Source organism: Trachemys scripta, chromosome 2 (genome assembly GCF_013100865.1).
Source record: "Trachemys scripta elegans isolate TJP31775 chromosome 2, CAS_Tse_1.0, whole genome shotgun sequence".
Lineage (NCBI taxonomy): Eukaryota > Metazoa > Chordata > Testudines > Emydidae > Trachemys > Trachemys scripta.
Window position 1 is genome coordinate 272,247,334 of NC_048299.1, and position 22,211 is coordinate 272,269,544.

General features: G+C 42.2%; 1 protein-coding gene across 1 annotated transcript in view; it reads right to left on the bottom strand.

Annotated features, from left to right (window-relative positions):
• Positions 1 to 6,297: 6,297 nt before the first annotated feature.
• Positions 6,298 to 22,211, bottom strand: part of TRAPPC9 (trafficking protein particle complex 9) — a gene marked incomplete in the record, with an annotated part of 827,606 nt that continues 811,692 nt past the window's right edge. Inside the window, 2 exon segments of the mRNA XM_034763666.1 lie at positions 6,298 to 8,827; positions 14,018 to 14,241. Coding sequence (XP_034619557.1) covers positions 8,648 to 8,827; positions 14,018 to 14,241 — 404 coding nt within the window.

Genomic DNA, 22,211 nt, shown 5'->3' on the forward strand with positions numbered 1-22,211 from the left:
GGGGAGGGGGAAATCCCGGACATTGTGAGTGCTTTACAAATTCCCCCCGGACGCTATTTTTAGCACACAAAAGGAGGACATGTCCAGGTAAATCCGGACGAATGGTAACCCTACTGTTCACTCATGTGATCCATTAAGACTCCTAGATCCCTTTCTGCAGTACTCTTTCCTAGGCAGTCATTTCCCATTTTCTATGCATGCAACTGATTGTTTCTTCCTAAGTGAGTACTTTGCATTTATCCTTGTCGAATTTCATCCTATTTACTTTGGACGCTTTCTCCAGTTGTCCAGATCATTTTGAATTTGAATCCTAACCTCCAAAGCACTTGCAACTCCTCCCAACTTGGTATCATCTGCAAACATTATAAGTGTACTCTTTATGCCATTATCTAAATCATTGATGAAGATATTGAACAGAACCGGACCCAGAACTGATCCCTGCAGGACCACACTCATTATGCCCTTCTAGCTTGATTGTGAACCACTGATAACTGTCCTCTGGGAATGATTTTCCAACCCGTTATGCACCCACCTTATAGTAGCTCCATCTAAGCTGTATTTCCCTAGTTTGTTTATGAGAAGGTCACTCAAGACAGTATCAAACAATCATGCTATAAGTGTGTCACTAGGGCTTCTTTGTTTGTTTCTGCTGCTTCCCTCTGTCAAACACTACCCAATGCCTGCATTTAGCCCCCAAAGAAACATAGCACACCTTGCTGACCAGGCTTGCATGTGTCCTGTGTTTTAGGTGGTGGTACCTAGTTTTTCAGCTATATATTCCATAAAGGAGCCAGATACCTTTTTACAGATATCTTGTTACATCCAGCAGCTTCAGTGAGGTTTCACTCAACCCCCCAAGCATAACATGCGGGCCTTATATGGTGTGTGGGTTATATTATTATTCTGATCTGGTACCTTTGTACGTGCAGTTTGGGCAGGAGTAAGTGACTACACAAAGACTCTGTGTACTTCTCTCCAAAAGTCCTGACCAGCTAGAATTCTGGCGAATGCTTCAGCAAGGAGTTAAGCTGAGGTACAGAAAAGGGGAGGGTAATCGTAGCTATACAGCATTTACTTCCATCACCTGTTACAATAACGCCTCCGTGCTCTCTTTGGTATGCTCCATTGCCTGCTTGAATGGCTGTGCTCTGCATGGGGAGCTGTGTGTGCATTATGATGGGCACAGGTGTGACTGCTATGCTCTCACACTGACACTGCAGATGCCATGGCCGGAATCAGCAGCTCCCTACACCCGCTACCTATTCACCAATGCCCCAGGAAACCCAGGGTCTAGAAGGATGGGGCTCACCACCATTGGAAGTCTATGCTCATGCAGGCTGCCAGGCTGGATGTTATTATCTACATTCATTGATCAATATCTTGCGTAAGTTTAATTTTGCTGTTGTTCTGTTCTTGGCTTTTAGCTGCACTAGACTTCTTTCTGATGTTTCCCTCCAGAATTCAGCAGCAAGAGTCATGTAAGGCAGGGTCCGGTGAGCTGTTATCCATCTGGATCCCTCCATGCAGCCCATTCACATTCCTTCATCTGCCCCTTCCCCTCCTATTCCAGTGGGATGTAGCAAGCCTGGGGATGTGACAAAGTTCCTCCTCTATCTTGGTGGGTCCTGCGCTTATTGGCGGATTTTCTTGCCTCAGAGATTTACCATGTGGGATGGGGAACAGCCCAGAGACCGTCCCCTCTGGAAGAACCCACAGTCCAGGTCAATTGGGAGGTTTAGGGGGAACCCGGGCCCGCCCTCTACTCCAGGATCCAGCCCAGGGCCCTGTGGACTGCAGCTGTCTATAGTGCCTCCTGTAACAGCTGCATGACAACTACAACTCCCTGGGCTACTTCCCCATGGCCTCCTCCAAACAACTTCCTTATTCTGACCACAGGACCTTCCTCCTGGTGTCTGATAACACTTGTGCTCCTCAGACCTCCAGCAGCACACCCTCTCACTCTCAGCTCCTTGCGCCTCTTGCTCCCAGCTCCTCACACTCGCACCACAAACTGAAGTGAGCTCCTTTTTAAAACCCAGGTGCCCTGATTAGCCTGCCTTAATTGATTCTAGCAGCTTCTTCTTAATTGGCTCCAGGTGTCCTAATTAGCCTGCCTGCCTTAACTGGTTGCAGCAGGTTCCTGATTACTCTAGAGCAGCCCCTGCTCTGATCAGTCAGGGAACAGAAAACTACTCATCCAGTGACCAGTATATTTGCCCTCTACCAGACTCCTGTACCCCACTGGTCTGGGTCTGTCACAGGGAGCAATGAGTGGATGCTGAAACATCACAGTGAGCTAGGAGGTGTTGTTTGGAGGCACAGGGGCATGTACAATTCCCATGTAACCTATAACTAAAGTGTCTTTCAGCATTTCTTTTTTCACATCTCTAACATCTGGGAGATGGTGCTGTAGCAGTCCCCAGTACAGTAAGTATATCGGGACAGAGGGGTATGATGCAGCTGCTATTTAACAAGGGATTTTTGTCTTTTTATGTTTTTTGGGGGAAAAACAAAAATTTTATGAAGTCCTACGTTTCACACTTTTAAGGTCACACTTCATATTTAGGGTCCATTCATAAATGATTAATAAATGCTTAATAGCTGTTTAAATGATTGGTAAATCAAGTGTTATATATTGTTATTGACCTGTTGGTCTCTAGAGTTACTTGTAATCAATAACACCCTCTATTCATGTGTGTATAACCATCTGTAGCGCACACTACTTATGTTTATAACATGCTTATAACAGCTATCATTTACTAATGCTTTGTCTTGTTTCCAGGGATAACTAGTTTATAAAATGTAAGCCACTTTAATACGCAAGGCGTTCTGGAACGTCTGTAAGTCAAATTTTGCGTAAGTCGGGGACGTATACCCGACAATTACGCAAAAAAAAAAAAAAACCAGCAGCAGCTTACGGACCTTACTTTTTCCGTAAGTCGGGTTTGCGTAACCCGGGAAGCGTCTGTACAATGTTATGTTTTTGTTTTGTGTCCTTCACTTCAGCTCTGGGGATTGGGGTATTGCAGGGAATGGGACCATGCAGAGCTGACAAAAGATGAGTACCAACTCAGCTGCTCTCAGGCCTGCCCTGGAAGCAGGACGACTGCAAGAAGAGGAATCCCAGCTAGGCAAGGTAGGGGCAGCATGGAGGTAATGTAATTACCGCCTAGCATGGAGGTAATGTAATTGTGGTCATAGCCTTTTGGTATACGTTGATTTCCCTGTCGCAGCCCTATGCTCTGTCATGGCATCTGGATGGCCAATTGTCGGTCAGAAGGTCACATCGGTGTTGTGTGCAGCACCTTGGTGCCGTGTGCAATGCACTGGGGCCGTGTGACCATTCTCGAATCTTCCGCCTGGTCAATTGTGGGTCACATTGGTACCGTGTGCTACAGTTCCGGTGTGCCGTGTGCATAAGCTTAGCGTGCCGGGTGCAGTATCTGTTTACGTAGGGGGCACCAGCTCGGAGCCTGGTTGGTGTAGGAGCGGGGAACCAATCAGATGCTAGCACGAGCAAGGGTCTTCGAATAAAATTATGTCCCTTGCCTAAATCAGCAGGAGTGTCCGCGTGTTAGCTGGAAGGCCTGATCACCCTTTCAGCCAGGATCTCCTCCGGATTTAGCCAGCTTGTGTCGTGTCATCTCGGGTTACATCTCATCATGTCCCTGGTGTCTGTACTGCTGGTCAGCTGCGCCTGGAGTGTGGTATGTACATATTGATTTTTGTAGATATTCTGTTTGTTAGGTCTTTTTTCTTTATTACTTAGTACCAAATCTCATGTGTAGTGTATAGAGGACGAATTGTTACAGTTTACTCAGTTTTGTATGTTTGTTCTGGTTTGTCAGTAAATAGTTGGTTGTAGATTATCTGATTCCTTGTTGTTAAGTGCACATAGACTGTTTTATATTACTGCTCTGGTGATATTTTTGGTTGGTTACTTGTTCCTATTTCAATTGAATTTGTTGGTAAAGGTGCTCCTCCCCAGCCCATGTTGTGATTCATCCCTCATTAATAAATGGGCACCTGTTTTGAATTACAATCTGCCTCTGTCTCAATTTTCCTCTTCCACTCGAATCCTCATTCAAACCTGTATTGGTCATGGACATTCCCAACTTTATTAATGTGCTTTATACCCATAAACCTTCATGACTATGGTTGATGTGTGTACATGAAAGGGGTATAAAACATCTTCACCTGAAGAATGAATAAATTAATCCCCAGAATATAAAAAATGGCAAGGCCAGCACTTTGATAAGACTCATGCTACTGGCACCATCACAAACGGTGTCAGGTACTGCCTTGGATAATCAGGCCTAGTGGTTGAAGTGTGCGTCACAGCTAGTTCTCGGGTTGGGCCTGAGCCAAGGGTGGTCCTGGAATCGAGGTCTGGGGACAGGTTGGTGTCAAAATGGAGCTCAGAATCCATAGCCAAACCAGAATCAGAACTGTGGTCAGAGTCCACAGACAAGCCAAGTTGATACTGAAACTGGAGTCCAGATACAGGCCGAAGGTTGAACTCGGATAGTCAGCCTGAGAGTTTGGGCAGGGGGAGGATCAGGAGGCAGAGGCAAGGCTAGAGCGGGTCGGTGATGAGGCTGGAGCGAGGCTAGTGCAAGGCAAGGATGATACTGGGACAGGACTTGGGCAAGGAGCAGAAGCAGGCTGGGAGTCGCTGGATTCTTTCTGGGGGCACCAGGAGGTTTCCTGGTAGGGTAGTGCTGTTGCTCAGACTGATCTGCAGCTCTGCTGGGGTTGTGGACATACCTGAGCCTGGGGTCATCTGACCCAGGCTCTGCTCGGGGGTAGGTTGTTGCTGCATGCCAGAGGGCTAACACACGGCAGGCTCTATTCAGTGCCGACTCACTGCAGCACCGATTAAGGTTCTGGGGGTGGGCGGGCGCAAGCCACCGGACTCAGTCATCAAAAGACTGACTCACCACAGCAGCAGAGCAAGCAGCCCTGGTGTGGCTACGAGTTTGCCTCTCACTTACTTGGAGCCAGTGGTATCAGGGGAAGTGGCTAGCCCGTGAGCTCAGGAATGGGACATGTGCTCTTTTATCCCCACGATCACTATTTCAAGTACAGACCACACATTTAGGTGCTGGTTCAACAAGGTGCCTAACTTTAAATAACCGAGTGTTCCCATTGAAGACAATGGGACTACTCACATGGTTAAAGTTAGGCACGTCCTTAAGTACCTTGAACCAGGACCATAGTAACAAAGTTATTGACAGGCTGCCAGGCAGCTGTCAGATATCTGAAATGAGCTGATGGTTTCAGTATATTGTCTAATGAAGAGGTATCCATCCCACCACAAGAATCACCATCAGGCTGGCCCTACTATTCAACACCCAGCTCAGCAGTCCCAGTTGACAGGCTGAGGATGGAATGGGCATGGAGATGGAAGTAACCTCTCACCTCTAAAGGCCTTCCCTCCAATTTAGGGTTAAGGTGCATTGGCAAGGCAGCGTTAGGAAGCTTGCACTGCTAACATTCATGCGGTACCTGCTTTATGGAGAGACAAACAGGAACAGCACTGTGAATCTGGCACCTTTGATTAGCACTAAATTTACCTTAGAAGACAAAGATTAATTATATTAATTCCAGACCCAGACACTCTGTAGGGACATGGTGGTGCTTGCAGCACCACGTGATACATTATTACTACCAGTAAAGTCATACAGGGACACTACCAAGACTTACATGCAGCCGAGAGAGGCAGATGTATAAATAACAGAAGCTAGATATGTATTTGCATAGTTGAATTTACACGTCTTAAGTTTCTCCAGTGTATTGGGCCAATTTCTGCTCTCAGGAGCTGAGGTTTAAATTACTAAGTGGGGTCCTATCAGATTTACAGTTGTATAACAAAGCACAATTTGGCTCATTATGTTTGAATTAATAGCTGGATGTTTCAAGGAGAAGTAAAATCAGCTTAGAAAAGGACAGGAGATCAGATAAGCATAGTCCTTTATTCAAACCACTGGACCCCAATTCTGACAGTTGTAATTTTCTATTTTAAACACAAAAAATGAGCTCGTTCTGAATATATTCCCACAAAACGACATCACCACTTAACGCTCGTCACAGGTAAGCCTCAGCATTAAGACTACGCCACAGTGTGACATTTCAGCTTTCTTACCCTGATAGGTAAACGTGTAAGAAAGCCGGGAAAGATATTAGAAGTGCCAAAGTTAACATGTGGCAGAGTATTATCATATATATATATATATATGAAAGCTTATGTTAGTGAGCACATACTGCAGAATTAAAACTCCATTTTGGAAGCCAAGGTTGAGAAACGTGCAGCTTTCTTTTATTACAATGACAGCTGTTAGAGCTTGAGTCAAAGCCCATCGAATTCGACAGGAGTGTTTCCAATTACTTGGATGGGCTTTGGATTAGCCCTTTAATGGTAAAATGGTGCTATTTCCCTGGTCATTATACCAGAGGATTGCACATCAGTACAGGTTTCACAGTACAACATCCTCTACTCGAAGAGAGAGAGAGAGAGAGAGAGAAAATCTTCCATTAACAGTCTCAGAGCTAGGGTATCCATCAATATTTTTGTCTCACACCCAGATAAATGTGGTCCTCGTAAAGCCTTAGCTTTATTCCTAGCAGCAACTGTAGCACGAAGAATATCTTTTGGGGATTACTGAATTAATCTCAATTTAGAGTGTGGTGGTACAGTAATATTATTGAATCACATTATGCAGTACGGGCGCATGCAAGAAAAGCAAAGCCTTTCTGGAGAAACTGAATTCCCACTCGCCTCACTTCTTTCCTTAACACCCACATAGGCAGGCGATGGTATGCAGCAAGTTTGGCCCCACCGCACAGCTCTGTTCGTTGGAGCTCTGCCAACGTAAAGAAGGTGCCAAGCTCGAGTCACTCAGAGGCTCTTCCCTGTCAGGCTTTCCTGCCCTAAGAAGAGCAGTACAAAGCTGTGGAACTATTACTGCTGTCACAGGACATTGCACCCCTTTGCAGCTGACAGAAGAATTTGTCGTTCCAAACAAGCTTTTTAGACAGTCATTTGAACTGTAGAGACCTTTTCCTCTGAAATCCTAAAGCTCTAGATAGATGTTTCCTCCAACTCAAAAGCGAACGTTCACTGTGTTGTGACAAACAAAATTTTGGAGCAAACGGAATCACTGCTGCTTGAATGTACTGGAAATGTAGATACTATAGCCTGAAGCAAAAGTTCCCTCATGCTTAGAAACTGTTCAAGTGGGAATATTTTTGCATTATTGCCATTCAAAAACTGCAGGATTCATCATTCATTTGAGCCTGGGCAGGATTGTGTTTCTACTGAAGACAATGAGAATTTTGCCAGTAGGAGTGGGCTGTAAAGCCATCATATCTGAATAAAATATGCATTTGGTTATTTGCATGTTTAGACACAAATATGACTCACACAGCAAAGAAAAATTCACGTACAGATCAGACACCATCAGTGCTTCAGCTAGGGAAAGCCTTGGCCTCTTTATTCAAAGCTTCGATGTAAAAGACAACACAGTAAAGTAAATTTACAGTGCATTTGGCAGCTACAGCCACAGTGAAGTATCTTGCAGCAGATATTCCGTAACATTTCATTTTATTCATTCGACAAAGAAAAGAAGAAAATACCATAGTCTGGCCTGGCCTGTCTAATCCTGATTAGTAGACGTTTGGAAACAATTTCTTGTGAAAAGCTTTAAAAACTATCAGCAGATTCATCTTGGTGGCATTTTAAGGGGCTTGAAATGGCTCCCAACTGCCATTGAAATAGGCCTGTGGCACTCTGACATCATAGGCTACCCACAGGCAGGCAAATACTTGGCTTCTCTCCTTTCTGGCAAAAATAGAAACGTTTCTATCTGTCTTGCTTTCCTTCTTTTCTTGTTTACTGATGCACAAAGGGAAGTAACTGCACTGTGACCAAGGAGGGGCGGAGAGCTCTTTTTGGGATCATGCCTATTCTATCAAGAAGAACTGGAGATATAGTTACCGTTATTTCCTGCCATAAGTAACAAATTAAAAGGCATTACTGCTGCTGCGTTCCTTAGAATCTGGTGGGAAAGAAAAAAAACTGTTCTGCTATTGCATGGCTTACATTTATTCTGAGTTAGAAAGACACCAATATACCCAGCAAACAAAGGGTTTAGAAACAAGCATAGGAAGAAACTGACTGAGAAAATAGGTCCCAAATGGTGTATTCAGTGTGGTGGTGGTGGGAATTTAGTGGAGAAACACAACTCTTGTTCAAGTGCTGACAATATATCCTTAGGTATCATTCAGATTGGAGCTAAGACCTTCAAGCTCATGGCTAAATTCAGCTTTCACATACACCCCTGCAAATCCACTGATATCAATGGGGAGGCATGGCTGGCTATCAGGAAGAGAAGAATTTTTCCCTTAGTGGCTACCACAGGCTTTTTGGAAGGGGAGGGGGGGAGATCCAGTACATTATATTCCATCACTCCTTTCCAAATAAGCAAAGGCAGCTGCCCAAATGACTTCAGCCAATTCTAAAAGTGTTCAGCTGTGCCTCCAAAGAAAGGCCTGTGGTCTGGGGTTGGAAAGAAACAAAGTGGGGTCAAGCAGAGGACATGTCAAGTGTTTCTGTGCACTGTGGCTAATCCAATATCATATGGTACATTTACAGTTTAGTTTGGATCACAGGCTCCGTAGCACGAATGTGAACACTGGGCAGGCAGAACCAAGAAAGAGGAAGCTCCCTGCTGGAGTTGTCTTCATGAAACTTGATGTTCAAGTAAAAATCACCTGTATAGAGAAAGAGCAGGGCGCCAAAACACACAGAATTTTTGGTTGGTTTCACCTGAAAGAGAAAGGGTGGAAGTTAGCTGAATAAAACAAATTTGGTAAATAATAAATAATAGTAATACTTTGCCATTCTATAACTTCTTCCATCTAAGGACCCCAACGTGCTCTAGAAATATCCATGAACTAAACCTCACAAACCCCCTTCACCTCCACCCCAAGAAAGTAAATGTTGCTATCCCCTTTTTATTGATGGTAACACTGATGTAATGAGAATGAAGTTAAATGAGTTTTCCCCAAGCCCTGCAGCATGTCTCTGGCAGAGCTCTGACTAGAACACAGATTCTCTTGACTCTACCAGAATGTAGCTGTCTTTGGCAGAAGCCATCAGAGGTTTCCAGAACACCCAGGAACATCTAACTCTTAATCCTTATTTAGCAACTTGTGTCTTAAAAGTCTGGTTCTTAGAATTTCACACCTACTAAACACCTTGCTAAACACCATTTAACCACTTGGCAATAGCTAAATTCATCCCCATGAAGTAGCATTTATGGTAATTCTGTCCAAATACGCAACACACTTCACCATCATTGGGCTAAATGAATTTAGTGGGAGACATCCCAGTAAGACAGCCATCCTAAATTAGCACATCCCAATTAAGTATAGTATATTGAAGTATTATTTCACGTTTATATAGAGCCTTTCATCACACAGCAATTCAAATTATATATACACACACACAAACTCAACAAAGCACTTAAATATGCACTTCACTTTAATTATGTGAATAATCCTATCCCTATTCAGCAAAGCATATAAGCACAGGCTTAAATTTAAGCTCATGAATAGTGACAGTGACTGCAAGCGGGGCCTCTTACATACCTAAAATTAACTACGTGCTTTGCTGAACTGGGCTGATATTAGTCACATGCTTTGCTCAATTGGAGCCATAAAGGCTGAGCAGACGTCACTGAAACGTCTCCACAAATTTCACCGCTGTTTCAAAAAGTTGAAGGAAACTGAATGGGGAGGTCCAGAAAGAAATGTTACTTGCCAATGAATCAAGTATCAGAGGTGTAGCCGTGTTAGTCTGAATCTGTAAAAAGCAACAGAGGGTCCTGTGAGACCTTTAAGACTAACAGAAGTATTGCTCCCAATACTTCTGTTAGTCTTAAAGGTCCCACAGGACCCTCTGTTGCTTTTTGCCAATGAATGTTGTTCTGCAGCGAACTGATCCTGCAGGATGCTGAGTGCCGCCAAGACATGCTGAAATTAATTGGGGGTGGAAGTTTATCAGCATCTTGCAGGATCAGGCCTATGCAAAGCCATTCTATAGGAGTCATGTGACAGGGTATATGATTTAGGGAGGGCTCTGCAGAGGCAGCATTACAGAAAGGCTACAACACTAAGCACGGTGATCCTCATCACTCCCAATACAATACCCGGGAAATAGAGACCTGAACAAATGCTCAAGTAAAAAAGAAAAATATTTTTCATTATTATTATTTTTCTTTTAAAGTGAACTTAGTGTTTGTGAAAGGTGCAATATAGACAGCAGGTGAGAACACAACCCTCTGTTTAACCACACATTTGAGATAACACAGGTAAGCTACCGTGCCAACTTGCCCTTGCTGCCTGCTGTCATCTAGGGGTCAGAGTGGAAATACAGTTTCCTGTCCTAGTCAGCGGTTGGCCACTTGCTATTAAAGGCAACATTTGTGCTGGTAGCTTTTGTAAAGTAGATATTTGATGGCTATGAACTTATTAATAGTATTTATTTATACTGCTGTGGCATTTAGAGGTCCCAATCAGGAACTCAGCTTCCATTGTGGTACACACTGTGCAGATATATGGAAGATGGGCTCTGCCCCAAAAATTTTACAGTTTTACTTAAACTACACTGATGCTCCTCACTTGTTTCACATGGGACACTGAGGAGCTGTCAAAGAGTTGCTGATCGTTATTCCTGGGCTGGTTCAAAATAACTGTCAACCACAATGAAATGTTTTTTCCCCATTACCAACCCCCTAACCCAGGGGTAGTCCATTATTTTTTGTCAAGGTCCAAATTCTTGGTCAAAGTATAGTCAAGGTCCAGGGTCCAGAGAAATTAATAATAAATAAATAAAAAGATTCTGGAGTCCGGTCAAAAGTGTCTGGTGGTCTGGATTTGCCCTCAGTCTGCTTATTGACTAACCTCTGTCCTAAGCCATCTAGTAAAAACACATTCAAACACACACACACTGAAAACAATATTGGTAATCACAGAGAACACAAGGAAACATGAATTGCTGATAGTTACAGAAATTTCCAGGGCAGTTAGATTTTTTTTGCTTTTAATTTAACAAGTATCAGCTTGGTCTGAGCAACTAATCAGATAAATCATTAGTAAGAGCCGAAGGAGTATTACTAAAGTGGTTAGGTTTAAGGTGGCCAAGATACAGCCAAAAGAAATCTCAATCAATGCAAAAGTATTGTAATCAATTAGGCTCTGCACTGTTATCTCACATCTCAAATTCCTACATCTGGTAATATGTATCACAATCTTGTTGATTACTAATAAACTCATCTTTCTTTTAGATTTTAAATGGACAGTGTCAAGTAGTTTTAACCCAGACTAAAAGTTAAGTGTCAAAAACAAACATTTTGCATAACTTAAAATTCCTATATTTTAAAGATTAAAAAACCAATAAAACAGTTTGTTTTTTTAATATAGACAGGTCCCTGCATTGTTTGAAACTGAAGGACCCAAACACAACTTCATTATAGAGAGTGAGAAAGTGAACATGGACTTTCAACTCCAAGGGAAACTGACCATTCTCCATTCTTTATGGAGTGAAATGAAAAATCATGATTTTTGTCTTTTAAAGTAATAGTTCAAACACTTTTTGTGTGCTGCATAACAAAGTGTGCACTGAAATGTGTGTGTGTGTGTCTGTCTGTCTATCTAACCCCACTCTGCTCCAGATACGTCCAGAAACAAATTCAAGCCTCGTCTGAAAACTAAAAAGATTTTCTGGGAGTGAACTTCTAGAAGTCTTGGTAGAAGCTAAAGTGGAGGATAGCAGTTCAGACCAGAAAGGTAAACATTGATGACCAACCCATTTCTGTGTCTGATGGGCCGCACTCTGCTGGTAAAAACTGGCTGATTTACACCAGTTGAGAATCTGGTCTGATGTATCAGTCTGTTTATAAAAAGAGAATACAGATTCACTGAACTCTTTCAATCTCTGACCTAAGGTCTTTTTGAGGTCTGGCTTGGACCTTGATCATAATTCTGGGTAGCACTCATTCCTCCCCACAGTATCAATACCCAAAATACAAAAACGAGGATATCGGTTTCTGAAATTTACTTTTTGCCATTGATTAATGAGTCAATATGGAAGGATATGAGAGACTCTGATAACATCAGATATACTGTTTGAAAAAATTTCCTTCTGTGATCAGTATTCAGAGCCCTGAGGAAGTATGACAATATGTTATCTTTGGGATTTACTGTAGGAAAAGCCCTGATACCAATACCACAGAATAGAATACTTTTTGTCTCAGAAGTTCACATTTTTTCCCTTGGCCTTTTTTGAGTCAGAATTTGGACAAATTAACAAAAAACAACAACCCCCCCCCATTACCTCAATAAGGGATTGTGTTTACAATAGAAGTGCTTGATTGGTCTCAACAGCAAGGGGAATGCTGAAATTACACCCAGGTATTCACAAGAGAAATATCCTCAGAGGAGACCCAATCATAAAGCAGAATATATTTCACTGCCTTCTGCCTTCTCCCTTGCTAATCTCATGGACAAGGCTCTTCCACAATTGGGTACTTAAGCACTGGAATTCTGATTCTAAATCAACATTGTCAGAATGATAGCCCCAGGTCAAGAAATCCCTCTCTTGATGATTTCTGTTGACACATTTAAGCTGAAATTATTCAGCAAACAATACCATTAGGATCCAGTAAAATTCAGGCTGATGATAAATTCTGTACTCGCTAGCTTTAAAAAAATCTATTTTCTGCATATATTGTATAGTTGAAAAAACATGAGCATTGAGTCTCCAGTGGTTAACCTTTAATTTCTCTTCAGCTCAGATTCACTTACATATTCAGTTTTGACAATCATATTTTACTGGATAACTTAAGACTGACCTAAGTAAAGACCTGACCATACACTCACTCTCTCTTCATGTTTATTTAATATGCTACCAGAATCAGAGTATTCCTTACAACATCTTTCAGTATTTTTCCTCTGTTTTTCACTCCTCTTTGATTTTTTGTATCTTTAAATAATCTTCAGTGTTTTGCCTCAGGAACAAAAATCTCTCTGACTTGAAATCTCTAGACTTGAGAGAAAGCTTAACTCTTCTTAGTAGGGACACTCAACATTTTTCGCATGGTTTTAACACTGATTTTTTTAAAAATTGAAAAATCAAAATGATGAGATCAGCCTTTAGAAATGTATGTTAAGTGACAACTGAATGAACATGCTCATCTTATTGGTCTTTAATGTTTATCTCATTTTCTCTATTTCAGTCTGTGGCATTTCCTCATAGCCTGACTAAAAATTGTTTGCCGTTTCTTTGTTCAGCCGGGAGGATATTTCCATTACCTTGCAGAAAAAGTTCTTTACACTCTAAACGCTGGTGGGGTTGAATGGCTCAGGGGATTGGCAGTATTGTATTAAACCTTTTATCAATGGTACTAACTCAAATTTTGCCAGCTTGGTAGTGACCAAAAGCTATTGACATCCGAGTGGCCTGTGTCAAAGGAATTAGTGATCCTAAACCATTACATGGAAATGATTTTCTACATCACAGAACCCAACACCCTCTATTGGCACCAGTTGGGGCCACTGGTCAACATCAGTACTTTTGTAAACTCAGGCCTCTTTAAAGTGTGCAGCCAAATACTAAAGTTCCCAAAATCACGAGTTACTTTTGAAACCTCTTAGCCCTTGTTGGCAATATCAGTGAAAGATCAAGGTTTCAATAGGCACAAAGCTGAATTCTTCTTTGGAGTGGAGCCCTTTAGGTCATGGTTAAGAAACTTTGTTAGGCTAGTATGGAGAAGTTTGCATGACAGCTGCCTATGCTGTACCTCTGGTATGAATAAATAAAAGAGTTCAGTTTGCAGGGCTGTCCAATCCCTCACCTCCAACAGAATTCACTAATATTAAGCTGCATATGTTGGCATCTGTTTTGGCATATCGATCTGTCATGCAGATGAGTGGACTATGAAAAAGAAAGACTCACTGAATCAATATAAAAGGTGTTGGATCCAACAAAGGTGATGGCATCATGGAGCTCGTAGTTGTGCACTCCATTTTGGTAATCCTGGTATGGGATCACCGTTAGAGCAAATGGGCCAACACTGTGTTTGCTCCAGTTGGTCAGCTTCACCTCCAATGCGATGGGGTCCCCAACTTTGCAGTCTACTACAACGTCACAGTCACAGACCTTTCCATCCACCAAGACATCTGCAATACAAGAAATGAATTTCACATTATTTAGGACTTTTGCTGTAGGAACAGCACGAAAATTCGTCTCCATGAGAATCCTGAAAGATGCACAGCAACAATTCACAGCGGTTTAGGCTATGGAGTAAAGACATATACTGTGTAGCTGCAATGAAACCTCAGAAGGCATTTTAGCAGGTATAATGGAATTATGGAAATTAAAATTTAGCTAGGATACTAGGGTTTACACCCCGTGTCTTGCAAAAAATGCCTCGGAGTCCTCAATGACAATGAAGGAATCATCCAGTAAGAAACCCACAAATTACTTTCATTGACCAATTGAACATTGAGGCCTATTACCTGTCAGCGGCTAATTGTCCGCCTTTATAAGAGAGAAAAATGTTTGTTTCATTTTTCCATACACAAAGAACGACAGATACTTTCAGTGTGAATAACTGCCAACCCCATTCTACTGGCTGGTGTGCTAAAGCTACAGACTTATATTCACCCTGCCTCCTCTGGGGATGTTAGCACAGCCAGTGGTGCTATTTGGAGCCATCCTTGAGCTTGGAGAGGCTAGCCCTATGCAGAGGTGGAGGAGGAGGCAGCTCCTTGCACCCTCATGCAGTGCAAATCATAATCTGGCCTAAGTAAAGACCATAATCTGACCTAAGTAAAGACCTGACCATATGTGAGCTGCATTCCACCTGTTCTTTATGCATAAGTATTGAGCAAAAAGAACCAGGTAGTCAGCTGGGGGAGTGGGCAGGGGAGCTATACACAATTCTCAAATACAAACTGTAACTGGCAATAGATCCTTTTCTGGATGCCCACATGTCCATGTGTCATAGCCAGAAATAAATCTCCCTGTTAATAAGGTGACCTTTTAAAGCAGGACAGTCTGTGTTGGGGTTTGCAATATATATATATATATATATATATATATATATATATATCTCACATACACTAATATCCAGCAATAAGAAAAAATGGGATTTCAAAATGTTACAGTGGCAATAAAAGCTTGTCTACTTATTGCACTTTATTTCATTCTGAGATTCTTATTTTTACTTTACAGTTTTCATTTATTTCTTTTTTTCTCATGGAGATAGCAGTAAATATAATGCCTCTAAACTGGTTACTGTTGGGCAGGACTGGCTCCAGGCACCAGCTTAACAAGCAGGTGCTTGGGGCGGCCAAGGGAGAGGGGCGGCTCCTGTGGCAATTCGGGGGCAGCAGGTCCCTCACTCCCTCTAGGAGCAAAGGACCTGCCGCTGAACTGCCACCCCTGATCGCGGCTTTTTTTTTTTTTTTCCAGGGGCCGCGGCCGGCGGGGTCCGGGGGGGTTTTTGGGGGGGGGGGGGGGGGGGGGCGGCACAGAAATGCTGAAGCCGGCCCTGCTGCTGGGCCAACTGCAATCCAATCGAGTGTGCCCAGTACCACTGCCCAGTTGCTTGTACAGCAGTGAAATGACTCATTGCCTATACAATGTGAAATTGCTAGCATAATTCCCCACTCTGAAAGGGTTTCCAGTTGTGCAATATCAGTGTACTTCACAGACTACATTTATCTCTGATGTACTGTAGATACTATAGCATTTCTATTTCACAACAGCCTCTTGTTCAGAGACAGGGAAAAGCTTTGAGCACATGTGAGAGAGACCATTCAGAGTGGATACATGTACTCAGGATATCTCACATTCATGGGGTTGTTCAGTTCCATTATTCCAACCTCCTCCCCTATTACAGCCATTGTGGGATTCACAGTGTTACACTTCTTCAAAGGAGGTTTGAGTTGTATTAATCAGAATGTTCCCTCATTTCTTACAGATATTAGTTCTTATTCTCCAGACATGCTCAGCTTGGAGAGAGCATATTTCTCACAAGAGCGAGTTTTTGATTTTTGCATTGTTGGCTCAGAAGCAGAATATGATCTATGCTTCTATGATGCCCATTGAACCTGGCAAACTGAACAAACCTTGAAGCACCAATGAAGAAAACAGCTAGCAAGAACGAAGAAACAAGTTCAGAAATTAACATTTTTTGACAGATCCATTCAGCAAATGACAGGCTGATCAGTCAAAGGAAGTGATCTCTAAACTTCCCTTTGACCACAGCTGCCATGTCACAGCAGCAAGAAGCAGGTACACTACACGAGAGGTACAACAGTCGGAGCAGACATGACGCTGACACAAGGAGACCAAGCTGCTGGTGTTATATATGTCACTTTTTAGAAACATTCCAGTGGTACGGTTGAAAATAAGGCCTATTTAAGCAAAACATTTCCATTTCCAATAGGATGTACAGTTTACATGATTACAAGGAACACACTTCACAGTCAACCATAGCATTTTGAGGAGGACTTGCAAAACTATTTTTGTACCACCGCACCCAAACGTGACGGTCTTCTGCACAGCATGGTCACACTACTTTCTACAGTAGTTATTCTCAAACTTATTTGATCACACGCCCCCCTATTTTGTGTCTGTAGTAGGTTACACCACCAACAGCAGCACAGAAGTAATGGTGGCATGGTTTGGCATTATCACCCTTCCTTCTCTGCTGCTGCTGGCAGCGGTGCTGCCTTTAGAGCTTGGCACCCGGCCAGCAGCCGCCACTCTCCAGCTGCCCAGCTCTGAAGGCAGAGCCATTCCATGCCACGTTTACTTCTATGCTGCAGTTGGCAGTGGTGCTGTCTTCAGAGCTGGGTCACTGGCCTGTAGGTGCTGCTCTCCGGATGCCCAGCTCTGAATGTGCACAGAAAGTTTTTTCCCCCTAAAGTTTCTCACACACCTGCAGAATATATTCCACACTTCCCCTCTAGTTTGAGAACTCCAGTTCTATAGGACTGTCTAAGGACTTCAGGGTAGGCTAGCAAGATGGTCGTTGGGGACATGTTCCAAACTTAACTGACTGATTTCTCACACAAAAATGTGTGTCTGTATGTATGTAAACTTAACGTTCTCCGGCCTACTGCTGCAAAAGCGGAGACCAACTGCTTCTTTCTCTCAGCCCAAGTGCTCTATTTCTTTTCATGGTTCTCTCATGGAGAAAGTGCTTTCATTTTTTAAAAATTACCCTTTACTTTGGTTGCCTCGTACATTGGGGTCTTGCAGCCCTGTGCTTTACTGGCCCCAAAGACTGCCTCTGGCTCACATGAATCTTCAGAAATATTCAAGGAGTTAAGTGCATGAGTCTTTATTTTAAAGCTACTCATCTATTTGCCATTAGGTTTTCAACTCCACGCACGGATGCAGGAATTATGGATGAAACTTTTGCTCACTGTCCCCATCATGTAATAACAGTTCAGACTGTTGCTTCACAACATCTTTAAATGAAAATATTAAATCCACAAGAAGGTGAGGAAATTATACACACCTCCAACAAATCAATTTTCTTTGGTATTCCTGAAAATCAGTTCACTAAACATTGATTTAGAAAGAGACACAAAGAGAGAGGAGTTTTGTGTGTCTGCCTGTCTGTCAGTAGATGGACTAATTATTTCCTGTCCTCACAGCAGTAGGCTGTACATTTGTAGTTATAAAGCCAACTATCTCAATAACATGCCAAATGACAAAACACGTGCATCTGTGCTGTAGAATACTACAATAAGCAGTGTTTAGAAACAGCTATGTTTCAGCAGAGAAAGCCTCTTGATTTGACATGCAGTTTCACCCCCTTCCTGACACAGAAAGCACCTACTGTACCATATGGATCCGCTTACATACTTTAATCCATGGACAGAGGAAAAGCCATGTGTATAGGGTCCATTTTCTGTGGATTCAGCTTACTAACACAGATGGCATATAAAAGCTGCGATTGCTCACACCACTGCTTTGCAAGTGAATCATTACTGGCTTCAATATATGCTTGCTCTGAGTCATATGAAACAGCAGACAGTGGAAGTATCTAAATCTTGCTAGAATTCAGATAAAAGATAATCAGTGTTTCAGAAAATTAGAAGACAAGAGTAATGCAAGCATTGATACAAAATATAATAGGTGCAGGGAAAAGTCAAGCTGTCAGGGAAGAAACATGAAGGTTTGGATGTCTGTTACTGGAGGAGAGTTTAATGCTTTATTCCTAGATATCAAAATAAAGCAATGGAATGAGTCCTTTTTCTTTTCTCTCCTTTACTTTTCATGTACCCCTTATATTTCATTTACTTGCACATGCCTGGTGCAGAAAATACCTTCACATGCTTTACCGCAATACATTGCAATGCTAGAAATTAAAGAAGAGAAAGCCCTAGAGGGCATATTGTCTGTCCTGCATCACCAAACTGATGATTGTGGATTGCTCTATATAAGTGCAATATATTTATTATTATTACATACGCTAGTGAAGACATATGTACTGAGAGAGAAAACATTGTCTAGTGGTTAGAACCCAGGATGGAAGGTATTGAATTAGCACAATATAAGAAATTAGGTGAATAGATAGAATTAGGAGCCCTGGCCCACCTACTGATTCCCTGATTTAGGCAAGGCATTTAACCTCTGTGCGAGTTCATCCTTTTGTTACCTACCTTACACACTAGATTAATATATACCACAGGGAAGCTGGGAGATTTAACTATGAATAATAGTAAAAAATATTTCACAATTCATATAACATCTTTCTTCCATTGTTTTAACGTGCTTTACAAAGGCAAACTAATGTTTCTAAAGTGCTTTAAGATTCTCAGATGAAAGATACTGTATCGGTAGAATCACCTGGTGAAAACTTGCACTTGTAAATAAATACCAATTACTATTAACTTTTGTCTCAAAATCAATATCTAAATATATTAATACAAAATAAGCAGAATACTTTACATACCCTTGTTATTTGCCCAATTCCAATACAGTTTCTGTGTGAGCTTTGGCAACTCAGAGCTATAATTCTAAACTTGTGCGCTGAAAGTTCTATGTACAGATACTGTCATGGTTAATTGGATTTGTGCACAGAATTCCCTATGCACCATTGTGAAAGCTTGGCTTGGAAAACAGCATACCAATGGGAGTCTGAATGTTTATCCTCAATGAAAATACATATTCTGGCAATGTTTACACTCATCTTCCAAAGTTTATATTGATTTTGAGATACATACTGTATTGTGTGGGTGATTTGTACTATTCCTCATATTGAGGGAAAGAGTTTTCAATCAGATATTTGCCATTAAAGACCAGGGACCATAACATCCATTGGTGTAGCTGCACTGGCTTCAATTCTCTCTCTCTCTCTCTCTCTCTCTCTTTTTTTTTTTTAAAACAGTTTACACCAGCTGAGAATCTGGTCTGGGATTTTTAATAAATCTTAGACAGAGCTTAATTTATTCAAATGAGAAGGTTAACAAAATTTAAAGCAGCAGATGGCTAGAGGAGTAAATAAACTCACTCACTTGACAGATACAAACTGATCTTCAAGCCCACAAACGCAGACGGAAACCAGCTGCAGTGTGATTGTTGCAGGGGGTTCTTTAGATAGGCTTTTTTAAAATGTTGTTATAACTGTGCGAAGGAGGTTAGTTTTGCTAATCTGTATATATGAGAGTGGAACACTAAGGCTTTGTCTACATTATCTTTTAACAGACAAAAGCGCTGGTGTATGCTCTTCTACCGACATATTTACTGCCTCTCATAGGGGTGGTTTAATTATGCCGGTGGGAGAGCAGCTACACAGGAGATCTTACAGCGGCGCAGCTGCAGTGGTACCGCTCTGTGGTGTAAGGGTCCGTAGTGTAGACATAGCCAGTTTGAAGAGGAACAGCAATAACACTGAAATCTCTAGATAAGATGCATCAGATACTTGGTTGGAGAAAAGCTAAAGAAAGAGAGCCCAAGCAGGAATTACTGCAGTGAAACGGTGTCACAGAATGATTCAGTTATTTTGTGTACACACAGTATAAAGTGATGATTAAAAGCCTTAGCCATGCCAGTTTGGCTTCCAGTTTTGCTAGCAGAGCAATCTAAGGGCCAGAAGTGCTGTTTGGAACTGCTTCAACCTTCTCTTTTCCTGAGGGGTAACATTCGTTCAGATTTTTATAGGGAAAGCTCAGGAGCACACAGAGCAAAAATCAGCAAAAGTTACTGTGACAGTGTACCCCATAAGGCTTTATGGGGAGGGGGTGCTTATAAATGTACGTATGACATAACTGGAATATGTTTTGTGCTGCCTGTGCCATGTAACATATCTCCGTAAGGGTTATGGTCTACTATATCTATTCATCCTATTTGTACATATATATCATTTTCTACTCGAGGTTAAGAATATGGGCTGTATGCTTGCCTGATTTCTAAGTAAGCTTTGTGAGGCATTTGGTCAGCTTCTTTAGGAAGGAATTTGCCAGGTTAAGTACCTGATCAGGAGACACTTAGGGAACAATGCATCTTGGAATGCTCCAATCCACATGAGAAGTCTTCCTGGAGACATGCAAGATGCCATGTGGACAATGGCGTCGGCCTGCAAAGACTGAGTCGTGCAGGGGCATGTGACTTGCCCAGGTGACTCCAAAACTCCATCTTGGAGCTGGGCTTTGCATAGGAGGGAGGTCTCCACCCACAAGAGAGAGTCTACTTAAACCTGTGGGAGACCCCTCCATTTTGGCTTCAGCTGGCTAAAGAAGGAGCCTCTCCACCCCCCCCAGGATACTTGAAGGAGACTGAAACAAAGGACAGTAACTACAGGGGGTGTGAGTGATTGCTGGACCCAGGCTAAAAGGAGATTAGCCTGTAGAAGGGAGCATTCTGGAACTGGTGAGGAAAGTATCTGTATTCAGTTTGTTTAGGCATAGATCTGCGCATTTTGTTTTATTTTGCTTGTGACTTACTTTGTTCTGTCTGTTACTACTTTGAACCACTTAAATCCTACTGTCTGTATTTAATAAAATCACTTTTTATTTAGTAATTTACTCAGAGTATGTATTAATACCTGGGGGAGCAAACAACTGTGCATATCTCTCTATCAGTGTTATAGAGGGCGAACAATTTATGAGTTTGCCCTGCATAAGCTTTATGCAGGGCAAAACGGATTTATCTGGGTTTAGACCCCACTGGGAGTTGGGCATCTGAGTGCTAAAGACAAGCGCGCTACTGCGAGCTGTTTTCAGGTAAACTTGCAGCTTTGGGACAGGAGATTCAGACCCTGGATCTGTGTGTGGAGCCAAACAGGAGTGTCTGGCTCAGCAAGACAGGGTGCTGGAGTCCTGAGCTGGCAGGGAAAACAGGAGCAGGGGCAGTCTTTGCACATCGGGTGGCAGCTCCCAAGGGGGTTTCTGTGATCCAACCCGTCACAGTTACCATTTGCAAATACACCGAACAATGCAGTTTGACCCGGGTTATATATATTTAAAAAACAAAACAAAATGGAGAAGTCTCAGGATGGAGAGAAATCATCCTACCACAAATAAACCCAGTATTTGATTCAAGCTGATTCTTTTGTCTGGCAGTTTTAGATTAAGCAAGTACCTTGTCCCTCCTTTTATGCGTCAAGTCAGAAACAGTTTCTGGCAGCCTCTTGTTTCATTTTGAGTAAGCAGTTCTGACAGAGGAGTGTTCAGGTTCTGTGCAGCATTCTTTCCACATACCAAGCTCTTTTGAACTCCGGTAAGTACCTTATTCAACAACCAAACCCAAGCATTGTTTCTGTCTCTCTAGTCCTCCCTTAGTCTTTCTTGTGCAGAGCATTTCCCCTTCATTTTCCAAACGGATGGTGCAGATTATTTACACATTGAGCAATAGGGTTGGTCATGTTTGTTTGTCCATTATGAGGCCTGCAGTCTTTTCATAGCTGGATAAATCCAAACAAAAGATATTAATAAAAACTTATTGCTTCTATGTTCCTGGTCATGCTCCTCAAGCACAGGCCAAATGGTTATTTAATAACATGAAAGCATCACATGTATTTGCATAAATTCTACTGTTTGTGTTTGAGATCAGTTTCTCATACCAAGCCCAACCATTTTAACTTGGAGCAACATCCTTCGGTTCATTCACTTTAATACAGAAAAAA